General features: G+C 38.7%; 1 protein-coding gene across 2 annotated transcripts; it reads right to left on the bottom strand.

Moving 5' to 3' along the window:
• Positions 1-1,067: 1,067 nt before the first annotated feature.
• Positions 1,068-12,359, bottom strand: asip2b (agouti signaling protein, nonagouti homolog (mouse) 2b). 2 transcript variants are annotated; one of them, XM_042428421.1, is made up of 5 exons: positions 12,319-12,359; positions 11,768-11,872; positions 11,557-11,676; positions 3,163-3,236; positions 1,068-2,009 (listed from the first exon to the last, which is right to left on the bottom strand). In XM_042428421.1, exons 3-5 carry the CDS (start codon positions 11,663-11,665, stop codon positions 1,842-1,844), a joined length of 351 nt encoding a protein of 116 aa, XP_042284355.1. In that variant the 5' UTR covers positions 11,666-11,676; positions 11,768-11,872; positions 12,319-12,359; the 3' UTR covers positions 1,068-1,841. The 2 variants fall into 2 exon arrangements, with proteins under 2 accessions (XP_042284355.1, XP_042284354.1); XM_042428420.1 differs by having other exon boundaries at positions 12,305-12,335.
• Between the last annotated feature and the right edge of the window lie 382 nt (positions 12,360-12,741).

Genomic DNA, 12,741 nt, shown 5'->3' with positions numbered 1-12,741 from the left:
GAGGAGGAATGAAGCCGACCTTCCTACAAGACTAATTCTCTGTTTTAAGAATCAGCTTCACTGCTCTTCCTTCATGCAAGTACACATTTTTTCAGCAGAATCCAAACCAGTGTATTTATATATATTTTGTCATTTGTGAGCATGTGCCAAGTCAGGCAGCAGAAGACACATCAGGTGGTTAATTGAAGGAAGTAGATAACATGTTTGCTATTTATAATATTCTTTAGAGACACATTTATGTTCCAGATAATCACTGACCTTTCCTTGTGTCTTCCTCCTTGTAGGCACGTGACTATTTTGATTTAAGCACTTTGCCTTACATAATCACACTCTGTGCATGGCCCATCTGTGTTCAGCTCTATGAACTTACATAGATTAGTCCATCATAGATACATAACTCAAATGTTATTTAGGCCCTTTTCAGTAACTCTCCTCTGTCTTCATCTCCTCCGTGCTCATGGGTTTTGAAGACATACTTTTGCAGCTATCTGAACATATGATGAGCTCTATGAAATAGATTATCATTCAAAACATAACAGCTACTGTTGCATTATGTCAGATGTGCATATTTTTGCTATCATATACCCTTCCCTCTCTTCATTTTCTATCAGGGGAGGAGCAAACCATTTCCCAGACAAAGTAATACAGTACCACAGACTGCCTGAATAGGATTTAAGAGATGCAAAACTGCTTTATTTTTTCATTTAAAACAAACTTAACATCAATTGTGTCTATGCATGTCCCTCCTGGTTACACACTAGGCCCCCTACACATTTTAATTATCTCTGCTTTCCACTTAATCACTCCGGAAAAGAATACAAAGCAGGTTTAGTCTCAGTTTATAAGATAGCCGCCACAAGATAGCTGCCAGCAAACAGTTTTTTTGAGGGGGGGGGGGCGTTCTCTTGATCCCTTGTCTCATATTTCTTAAATGAAACATGGTATCCTCCCATAAATCCACACATAAACAACATTCTTAAACAACATTTAAGCATGTTGACATTAAGGATTCCACATTAAAATAAACTCTGAATGCCAAGAACCAGAACAAAAACACAAAGATGATATAGGCTTACAACATATTTATTCAATAGCAAAAATATAAACTAACTTTACTCATAACTTCACACATGAATAATTGATAATTCCATATTTGTTCTCCGGGGCATGATCAACCGGTACATAGGAGCAGAAAAATCTGTTTTTTAACTGTTGATGACCCAAAACAGATGATTGTTACATTTTACAGATTACATTTAATCTGTAAGGCAGTGAGTTTCAAAAAAGAAATTAATGTTCCCGTATAAAACCAGTTTAACATGGCAGGAGAGCAATAATAACAAAGATATAACAAGCAGCAACGGTGCAGGAAATGCCCGAGCCACAACACACAGTTTACACATGATTGTCTACTACGATCAGCACATCAAAAAACATATGTCACTCGTCCTTTGTTAAATCTGCATTCTTTATGTTGGGTATTTGGACATTTCTGATGTTTTTTATATATATTCATGTATCAGAAGACTGTAAACCTTCATGGCTTCCCTCCTTCATCCATATTTCCCCCTCTAACACTGAGCTGATAAAGCTATAGACAACAGAAAGAATTGAGACCTTCACTTTAATCTTAATCTGTTTTAAATTATTTTCAAGATGTTTCTAGTTTACTCTGCACCGTCATAATATTCTGTGAACTGCACCTGTGCTGTAACAGAGGCAAACCCACAGGCCAGAGCGCACTGCATGTATGTATAGGTGTGTGCATATATATATGTATCACTGCGTATGTCCAGTATGCTGCTTGTGTATGTGTATGCATATGTGTGTGTGTGCTCCATCTACGTCCTCTTTAAGCACAGGGGGTTCATCCTCCAGCAGTGGCAGATTGTGTTGAAGAGTCGACAGCGGCAGGAGGCGCAGGGGTCGCAGCATGGCACATGAGAGGAGCAGCTCTCCATCAAGCGGCTGCAGCGGCGCGCAGGGGTCATGAGCTCTGACTTGTGTCTCTGAAACAACACAAAAAGAGATTTGCAGAAACTGTCATGAAATGTCTCACAACTAAATGGAAAGGTAATGAAAATACTCCTTCACTGGTGCGTTGTGACAGACTCATGTTGTGTGGAAATGCATTGTTTAAACCCAAAAAACTAAACTTTAAAGCTGCACTAATCAATAATGTAATGTGAAAAGGGTCTCTTGCAGTGATGAACCCACAGAGAATTATCACCTGACTGCAGTATTTTGAAAGCTCATTATCTTACTTTCAAGGCCAGCTGTTTTAATTCAGTCTCACTGCTCAGTTTTGTTTCCAGATGCAGCAGCCAGCTGTTTTTAGCAAAACAAGCTCTAAAAAAATCTCACTGTACACTACCTTAATGGCAGACAGATTAAGTTAGTGACTAGCTGTTGAGCAGAGCAGGAATCATAATCAAGTAATATTAAATTTACGAAATGATTGCAACAATATTCCAACTCTGTATGAGAGCAGCAGGTGAGCAAACTGTGAGTCAGACATCAGACACACATCAGACATCAAAGCTACTCTAAGTCTTCAAATCTTATTAATGGAGCAATAATTTCCTAAATGACCACCAGCACACTTATTAGAGGGCCTGAATTTAGCGGTTGAGACCATAATGACTCATTGAAAAAAATTATTGAATTAGTTTTTCTAGACAGCCTCAAGTTGTGGTAGTTGACGCTTGGCCACAGCCACTACGTGTAGAAATTTCATAGCATCTGTCAACTTATTATTATGGTATTAGTATTTGTTTCTTGACAATGAGACAATTATGATAGAAATTGGTACACTCTGTATGTTGCTTTCCGCCCATTCAACTCATTGTCAGGTCATTGTGGGACGCACATTGCTGAAGGTAAATAAGTGTGTTTTTAACTTTGAAGCTCTTCAAGAGGAAAAATTGAGGGAACATTTGGATTAAAACTCACCAATGCAGACAAATGCACACACATGCAACAAATCCAAGATATCCACTGCCAGCTGCTCTCACAGTTTACACTCAAACACAGCCTTGAGTCAAACACTTGAAGCATGTATGAACATGCTGTACTGAAAAGTTAGTGACAATGACAGACTGAAAAAGACAGGGACGATTTGTGGCATAAAATGACAATTTGAAAAGAATTATAAAAACTTACTGGAATGTGACTTTCCTGTGGTGTAGAAATCTTCCGTCTTGCAAATAGTCGCCTTGTCTTCCCTTGGCTCCAAACTAGAGTTGGAAATAACAAAAGTATCACTGTTTAATCTCAATACACATTCAATAAATACATCTTTCTCAAGTTAATCTCTGCACTTTTTCAGTGAAGAGGTGAATTCAGTTTCCATGGCCAAGAAACAAAAAAACCTCCCCACACTCTCTTGAGAGCTATATTCCTGTCACGCATGGAGGAGAAGCAACAATGCAGCTTCTTGTTTATTTTCCTGCCTTTGTTCTGTCAGGGCAACACTTAGCATGACATGATTTGACTAAGAAGGAAAGTAAATGTATTAAATCCACTAATAGTGAGCTAAAACGTGAATTCCAAGGTGCAGCTCATTGGATTAGATCAACTCTGCTAACAGCTTTGAGTCTGAACCTTATTACTAGGTTCTTTTGTGAGCCTTCAATAGAATATTTGACTACTGAGGCATCTGTCTCAATAGCTACTTCCCAAGGTATTCCCAGGCAGGTGGGATATATTGTCCCTCCAGGGTGTTTGGGGTCTGCCCCAGGGTCTCCTTCCAGGCGGATGATCCTGATTAAATGTCAGAACTACTTACACTCATTCCTTTCAATGATAAGGAGCAGTTCTACTCAGAGCTCCTATCAGATGTTCAAGATCTTCACCTTGCCATCTACAAGAAATACCACCGCATTATGGGGAAGGGGTTTGTGTGTCCCTGTGACCCTGGGAACAGTAATGCCACATGCAGTTGCTCCTGGTAGGGTCTCCAAAGGTCAATAAGAGAGATTCAAGGATCCCTATGAATCAACCACTGATGGACAGATTAACATCACATGAAATAAGGAAAGCGGGGCCCCCTGCTGGGGGCGCTGGTAGCTGGGCCAGTCCAAAAATACAACACTAAGGTTTTTCACCATGGGCTCACCACCCAGAGGGAGGGAAGTAATAGTTTGCTTCACTGCCAGCTTGGTGGGGAGCAAATGCAGAGGACTTGGCATGCCGAACCCCTTTTACTTAAACTGGGTTTTGATAAGTGGAATTCATTGCACAGTAGATGCATAAACATTTTCCTATGAGCAAGCAAAAAAAAAACCCCCCAAAAAACAAAGACTCGTTTACAAGTTAGTCGACAGTTACAAGTTACAAAGTGCTTTACAATGAAAACAGATAATAAAAGTAAACAAGATCCAAAACTTAAGATATAAACAAGATAAAATAATTTAAATAGTTACAACAAATGCCATCAGTTAAAAAAACCTATGAGACAAAAGTGAGTCTTAAGAGGGGATTTAAAGGAGGATACTGAGTGTGCCTGCCTGAGATCTCCAGGCAGGGAGTTCCACAACTGAGGAGCCCAAACAGTAAAGACCGAGTCACCTTTAGTGACAAGTCGAGATTTTGGAACCATTTTTAGGGCCCTGCTGGAGGATCTCAGGCAGTGATCAGGTTCAGGCTAATAGGAAGTTAGCACATCACAGATATAGGCAGGTGCCTGACCATTCAAGACTTTAAAAACAAGCAGTAAAATCTTAAAGTCAGTTCTAAAACTCACAGGTAACTAGGGAAGGGCAACGAGGATTGGTGTAATGTGGTTGCTTCTCTTAGTACGTGTTAAAAGCCTGGCAGCAGCGTTTTGTATCAACTGCAGTCTTTCAATGTTTTGCCTGCTGATACCAGAATAAAGTGCATTGCAATAGTCAAGTCTGGAGGAGATAAAAGCTTGGATGACCTTTTCTAAATTTGCAGAGGAAAGAAATGACCTGATCTTGGTTTGCTGTCTCAGTTGGGCAAAGCAGGACTGCAACACTTTGGTCACCTGAGCATCAAAAAACAACTCTGAGTCAAAAATAACACCTAGGTTGTGGGTCTCTTTTCAAACATTATTAGATAAGGCACCCAGACTAGAGGAGACATTGTTAACACTGCTACTGCTGGGGCCAGAGGGGTGACTATAATCATTTCTGATTTGGAGCCATTCAACTGCAGAAAATGGAATGGAACCAGGTACCAGGCTTTAACCAGACATACAGTTAGGTGTCATCAGCATAGCAATGGAAATTGATGTCATGTATATGCATGATTTGCCCTAGGGGTAGCATGTATATAGTGAATAAGAGGGGACCCAAAATAGACCCCTGGAGAACCCCACAAAAGAGAGGAGCACAAGGAGAGGAGGCATCTCCAAGCATTACAGAGACAGACCTGTAGGACAGATAAAAGATGAACCAATGCAGAACCACATCACTGATACCAACATAGTTCTTTGGATGGCTGATTAAAATATTATGGTCCACTGTGTCAAAGGCTGAGCTGAGGTCAAGGAGAATTAAAATGGAGTACAGGCCTGTTTCGATTGCAAGCAGTAAGTCATTTGTGGCCTTGACCAGAGCAGTCTCTGGTGTGTGGGTAGCGGAAACCAGATTGGAAATTCAAAAATTTGATTCATTCTTTTCATAAGAGAGATCACTTGAGTGGAGACTTTTCTTAAATTGTCTATAAAAATGGCACCTTTGAGATGGGTCTAAAATTATTTAAAACAGATAGATCTAGAGAGGCCTTCTTTAAAAGGGGGTAAACAGTGGCATGTTTAAAATAGGAGGGGAAAATACCAGTAGACAGAGAGCAGTTAATAATGGCTAAAATGTCTGGACCAACTGACTGAAATACAGCTTTTAAAAACCAAGTGGGAATGCAGTCTGAAGGACAGGTGGATGACTCTGAAAGTTCAACAGTGTGTTCCAGGGTTGAGAGAGAGATTTCACTGGGTTAATGTTGAAGGTGGGCAGGAGTCAACATCGAACTTTGAATTCAGAGATTCTTCACATCTCTCTCAGGAAGATTCAACTGGCTGGATAAGTGGTGGACCAATCAAAGAATTTACGGTTTTAAAAAGGATTCTGGGATTATGACCCTATTTAGCTATCAGTTCAGAAAAACAGATGTTCCATGCTTCTTTGATTGTACACTGATAATTGAATATTAGATCTTTTAGAGGAGCAAGGGAGACACTGAGTTTATCCCTTTTCCATTTCTGACTTCTTGCATTGTCTCTTTAAAATCCTTAATTCTTCATTCACCCATGGCAGAGAGGAAGGTTTCAGCTTTTTATATCTGACTGGAGCCACAGAATCTAAATTATTGTAGAGGAGCTGTTAAAAACACTGACAAGGATCCTCTACAGTGAGGCCATGTTGTTCACTGGTATTAGAAAAAGGGGTTTGAGGCAGTAAAAGCTTGACAGAAGTATGGAAAAGAGAGTGAATTTAGGGGGGTGAGAGCAAATCAATGTGGTGAGTTTGGGGTTAGGAGAGAGGGGTGGAGTTCATATCATCCACACAGAAACCATGGGAGAGCACAAGGTCGAGTGGGTGCCCTTTGTCATGGCTGGGGTGTTCCACATATTAGGACAAATAAAAGAATCTAAAAGTTTGATAAAACCAGAAGCAACAAACATGGATATTGAAACCACCAAGAATAAGAACTCTGTCATATTGTAACATAATGACTGATCAAAGGTCTGAAAGGTCTGAAAATTCCTGAATAAAACCAGAAGTAAGTTTAGGGGGTCTGTGGATTAAAACACATAAAATGGACAATTTATTCTTTGAAATAAAACTAAGATTCTCAAAAATAGCCAAGCAAGACTGTAGAAAAACTAAAATCATCATTTCTGTGTATTATTGCAAGGCCTCCCACTCAGCTTGTCATTCTTGGCTGGTGGAAAAATAAATTCTCTGGATGTGGGGAGGGGCTGGGTGACTCAGTGAGAGGGACGTATTCATCAGGATTTATCCAGAACTCTGTGATAATAAACAGTCATGTTGGTCATGATAAAATCATAGACAGATTAAGGACTTATTAGCAGTGATCTTACATTGGATTAACAGAACTGAGCTGATTCAACAGCAGGAATTAAAAAAGTGGTTTTAACTGTGATGAAATTATTTCTGTGTGGACTTTGAGAAAACTTTGGTATTGCATATTGCCTTTCAGTGATCATAACAGGAATGAATGAATTGGGGGAAAAAACAGCACCAGCAGGACCTGCATTGTCTGGGACAGGGCACAGAGCCAGGATACTGGGCAGGGTCTTGCTGGGAAAACCATCAATTGAGGCTAAAAGCAATAAAGTTAATAAAATTACAAATCAATTTTCCTGTTCCTTTCCCGTTAGGATGCAACCCATCATATTTAAACAAGTCCCACTTGGTCCAGAAGGAACCAAAATGATTAATGAAACCAAGTCCAGTGGTAGTAGACAAATTTTGTATCTACAGGTGCAAACTAAAAAGACGGCTAAAACATTCAGAGCTCTTGGTCATAGTGTGAGTGGGACCAAACAGCGCACACCTCCTCTGCAGGCTTTCAACTGTGGAGGCTGGATACTCAAGTTCATAATGAAACTTAATGGACTGCCTGGACATGACCTCATTAGTGCCAAAGTAAACAATTACTCTGTCATCGGGTGGCTTGACCTTTGCAAGGCCTCCACTGAGTAAGAACAGTGGGTGAGTCTGTTCTTTCTTGGCTTCTGGGAATAAAAAGATGTTTGTTAAGGTTTTGGTTAAGTCCAACTTTATGTAACTACGAGAAAGACTTTAACAGTATATCAAATATTACTAGTGAGACAGTGGTACAATTGTCTTTATTGTGTTCTTGGGAACTGTCCTTTAACCTCTCTCTCTGTATCATTTGTCACCATGTTGGCAGGAAAATGTATCAATTATTGACTATCCCTATCTTTCCTCCATCCCAGCAAGAATCAGAGAGACAGTAACAGAGAGTCTTTGTTTTCTTCAACGGGGGGAAAAAATGGCTCATGCCTGTCATATAAATTTGAAATCCATTTTTCAGTATGTTAAAAGGGTTACATTTCAAGTTGACAGCTCTGCTGTTTCCATATTTTTCGGGATGATGTTATGCACAACTTTCTACTGATGTATCCATGTGTTAGTTAGTTACCGAGCAACAAGGCACATGTATGTTTTTTTTTACCCAAAAAATGACAATGAACAAAGCAAAAGTGATTAATAACAAAATTGGTCCCAAAAAGAGGTCAATAAAACTGAACTGTATTCAAAATACATCAAACAAACTGTGTAACAACTCAACAAACTGACCTAACTCAATGACACATGAGGCGAACATACAGTATGTATACTGGCTGGCCAAACAATTTAACAGATACAAGGAACGGACAAATCACAATAACTAAGTTAACTACAAATAAACACTAAACAGGCAGTTTGCTGACAACTCAATACAACTGTATAAATTAACAACAAACTTCCATTAACAAGAGAGAAATTGGCTGAGAAATGTACAGACAAGAAAAGAACACCCTCTCCCCAAACCTCCCTGGGTGCGGCAGGCATTTGGTTCAGTCATGGGTACAGCTGCAGCCATTTAACACTGCCTGTTGCATCAGTCACATCTTAATACAACCTAAAGAGGAGGAGGCCACATTCCAGTCCCAGCAGCAAGGTAATTCAAAGAGAAAATGATATTAATGCAACTTAAAACAGAAAGTAAGTGTTGACAATATAAAATTAACTAGATGTTCATTTAGAAGTTGTGTATGTCAAAAAATGCTAATAAATTTAATGCAAAATCAAACTGTGTTGATTGTTTTTTACTATGAAAATGATCTGTAACTGAATGTAAATCTGAATGAGAGAAAAGCCTGCTGATGCGGCCACCACACCACACACTAGCTGCGTGTCTCTATAGACAACGTTGATTTGTCTGTCCACCATTTCTGGTCCAGACGGAGATATCTCAACAACTATTAGATGGATTGCCATGAAATTTTTGTAATGATATTCATGATCCCCAGAGGATGAAGCCTACTGACCTCAACGATTCCCTGAATTTTCCCCTTCCGCCTCCATAAGGTTGACATTTGTGGTTTTGAGAGAAATGTCTCCATAACTGTTGGATGGATTACCATGAAATTTAGAACAGATATATCCATTGTGCCCAGAGTATGAACTTTAATAATTTTGGTCATCAGTTAAAAATGTTTTATTAGTCAAACACTTTGGTGTATCTATTATGTAAAGGGTTTATGACTGCACTCTTACAAATGCTTTAACATTGTAAAACTTTATGTTGTAAAACTAATGTAAGAGGTGAAGAAAATTAGTGATTTTCACAACTCATGTCGTTAGACATAAATTAAAGGTGTAAATACTATGATAATGGAGCATGACAGTTAATTCTTGACTTTTTTTTATCTAACAGCCGTGGTTACTGTCTTTTGAAATAATTCTTACTGACAGACAGCTGAGACATTGTTGTTAATCTGCAGATTTATTTTTCTTGGTTTAACTGAAGGAGGATTTACACAATGGTCTCCAGCTTGAGCTGAAGACAGCTCCAAACATTTTGAATGGATCGTGACTAATCAAGGGTTTTGTTTTGTACATCAACAATGCCAAGTAGTGCAAAGAACAGTATGTGGGATACAATAAGTAGAGTGTTTCTTTTTTTGCACCAAACCAGATTTACATCTGTACAAGACGACATGATTTACTATAATGTTTGCTTTGAAGTGTGTTGATATGTTTCCATAAACATATGGAGTTAGGTCAATATCTGAGAGTTATAGAGTTCTTTTTTCTATTTTTTCTTCTTCTTTACAAAAATAGAAATACCACAAGTTTGTCAGTGATCCAATGGAAATCAGAATTATTTGGCTCTGCACCTCCTCTTTGCTGGCCTGTGTGACTTTTTGGACTATCAATAAAACCACCTTCATCAAACACACCTACATCTACACACCTCAGACACCGGCACCTTCAACACACTCACCCTTGTGCCATAATGTGTCTTTTACAACCTGGATGCAATGCAAGTTCACAAAGGTTACAGATCAAAAATCCTCCTCCTTGGCTCCAATTTCTTTCCTTCTGCCTCATGCCTCTGCCTTCCCTTTCAACCCAGCACAACACCTTTGGGCTAATCTTTGACCAGATGTTAAGACTTTATCTGTTATTGTCAGAAAATTCTTTCATCCAGCTTGATGATGTTTCATGCCTCTCCTCCCGCTGATACTGAGGCTCTCGCCCACATTTTGATCTCCTGATGGATATCTCTAATTGTCTATTAGAAATATAGAATTTTCTGGGGAACTGCCTCATCAAATAGCAATAAAACACTTTTTCCCTCATGTTCTCCCATCTTGTTCATTTTTAAATCCCTCACCGAATTGTGTTTTGTGCACTTTTTCCTCTCCTTTCTTCTGATATAATGTATCTTAAAGCCCCTGACAGAAAACCACAAGCTCAATCACACAGACCAAAGTTCAAACTTCATTAAAAAGTAACATAACACCAAGCTCAAAGCTCTGTTTCACTGACCACTTCTGGATGATTTTTATGATTTGTCAGCTGGCCAGATACACATCCCCATAGCCCCAGGTCTACTAGATGTTTAAATAAGCAATGTGTTTGCCGTATAAACTTTATGAGGTGAGATATGTCAGTGTTTTGTTTACAGCTTGTTCTGCCTCCGCTAATTAGCCAAAAAAAAAAAAAAAAAATGAATGTAGTAAACCTGCATTCATTTATGTTTTTGGCTCCTTGCCACTGGAAGTGAGCCCAAACAAGACAGAGTTACAAAACAAGTAGCAAGACACAATAGCAAAAAGTTAACACAGCATGATGCCGTTAAAAGTTTGTTTACATCAACATTGTTTGCAGCAGTAAAACAGGCTTAATATACAACACAATGTATTTTTTGTCATTAAGTCAAGTTATACTTGTTGGCTTATTGCTCTTGCAATTCTCAGAGACAACAAACTCAACAAAGCTGCCCAACACTCAGGATTAAAAGATTTGGTTGATTTTTCAGTTGTCTTTCTATAATTTGCTTCAAAACGTTTAAACTGTAAATTATACCTTATATATTTGAGTGTTGGTTTGACACAGTGATATGAAAGATGTGTTAAAAGACAAAGGTAACATTTCAATTAGAAGATGTTAGATTCTGCAAATGTAGTTACCTCATGCTGTGATCAAACCAATTTATACAGCCTGTAGTGAAAGCTATGGACAGGGAACCAATAGATTTCAACAGCCATTTTTTCATTTAAAGTCTTAAAAGAAACTCTTAAAAGGAAAGTGTTGACTTGAGTTGAGGCATTTTTGAGGGGCAGGTAATCAATATTCTACAGGATCAGTCTGTAATATCCACATATTTATATATATTTAATCCCGTCATTCAAACTGCAGCATATTCAAGTGACGATGTAGCCTTTTACAGGTTCACATCACAGCAAAAATAAGAAAAGGAAAAAAAAAGAAAATAAAGAAAATCAGCCTGAATTTCTTCATAAATATCATAAAATGGTTGAATCCTCACCTGTGTTATTCTCAGTCTTCCTCATATCTTTCTTCGTGTCCTCTGCCCAGGACAGCGGGAAGGCGAGCAAGAAGAAGCACAACAAGTGTTTGGCCGTTATCTTCTTCATGATGATGAGACCTGTGGATGACATTCATAAAATAAATCCGGGACTGTCACAGGCTATGGAGAAAAAATGTATATATATATATATTATCCGCGACTCACGTACTTCTTCTCCTGTAAATGTTCACTTCAGCTCCCTCAGGTGCTTTGCTGGATGTGAGGAGGTAACTGCCTGCAGCACGCGCCGCCCCCACGTTACGAGCTCGAGACACTGCAGGAGATGAAGCATATAAAACATACTTTATTAATCCCGAGGGAAATTCAAGTGTCACAACAGCACACATCACACACGACAATAGAATAGAATAAAATAGTTAAATAGTTGAATAGAAAAGGTTGTTATCATATATTGTGCAGTATTATATATATATATAGTACATAATAAAATGAGAGTAGTGAGATAGATAAAAAGAATAGTTATTATGAATTGTAATAATTATATAATTAACAAGAGTATAATTATTATTATTATGCGATGTGCAATGGAAACATTGTTGTAATTATTATACATTGTGCACAATTCTTAGCCAGTTATGAGTTATTTGTGAGAAGAGGGAAGCTCTGGGCGGAAAGCTTTCAGCCTAATGCTGCTGCACACAGAGGGGAGGAGTTGTAGAGTTTGATGGCCGCCGGCAGAAATAACCTCCTGTGTCGCACATTTGGGGGAGATCAGTCTGTTGCTGAAGGTGTTCTTCTTTTTAATTAACAAGCCCGTCGTTTGGGGGATGGGAGGTGTTTTTTTAAGATGCCCAACAGCTTGGTTAGCATCCTCCTGAACGACGGTTGCCCTAGCAACAGACAACAAATCAGTCTCGAGGGTAGGAAATGAGTCAGTGCCAGCCATGGATGTATTATAAGAGCTTTTATAATACATCCACGGTGCCAACAAATTTAATAAAGACAGTTTAATTTTAATCATTCTTCAAATCTGCCTCTTGCACGTCCCCCAACATTATGGAAGCTTGTTAGGAGCTGATTTTAATGGATTTCTACAGTTTGTTTTTTAAAATTACTATTTATTTCCATGGATTATTTAAGCTATTCCTTTTTCCTGGGCTTCTTTGACATAAACTTCTTACT

This window comes from Thunnus maccoyii, chromosome 12 (genome assembly GCF_910596095.1).
Source record: "Thunnus maccoyii chromosome 12, fThuMac1.1, whole genome shotgun sequence".
Taxonomy (NCBI): domain Eukaryota; kingdom Metazoa; phylum Chordata; class Actinopteri; order Scombriformes; family Scombridae; genus Thunnus; species Thunnus maccoyii.
Note: the sequence above shows the minus strand (reverse complement) of the source record. Positions and strands in the feature narration are given on the sequence as shown.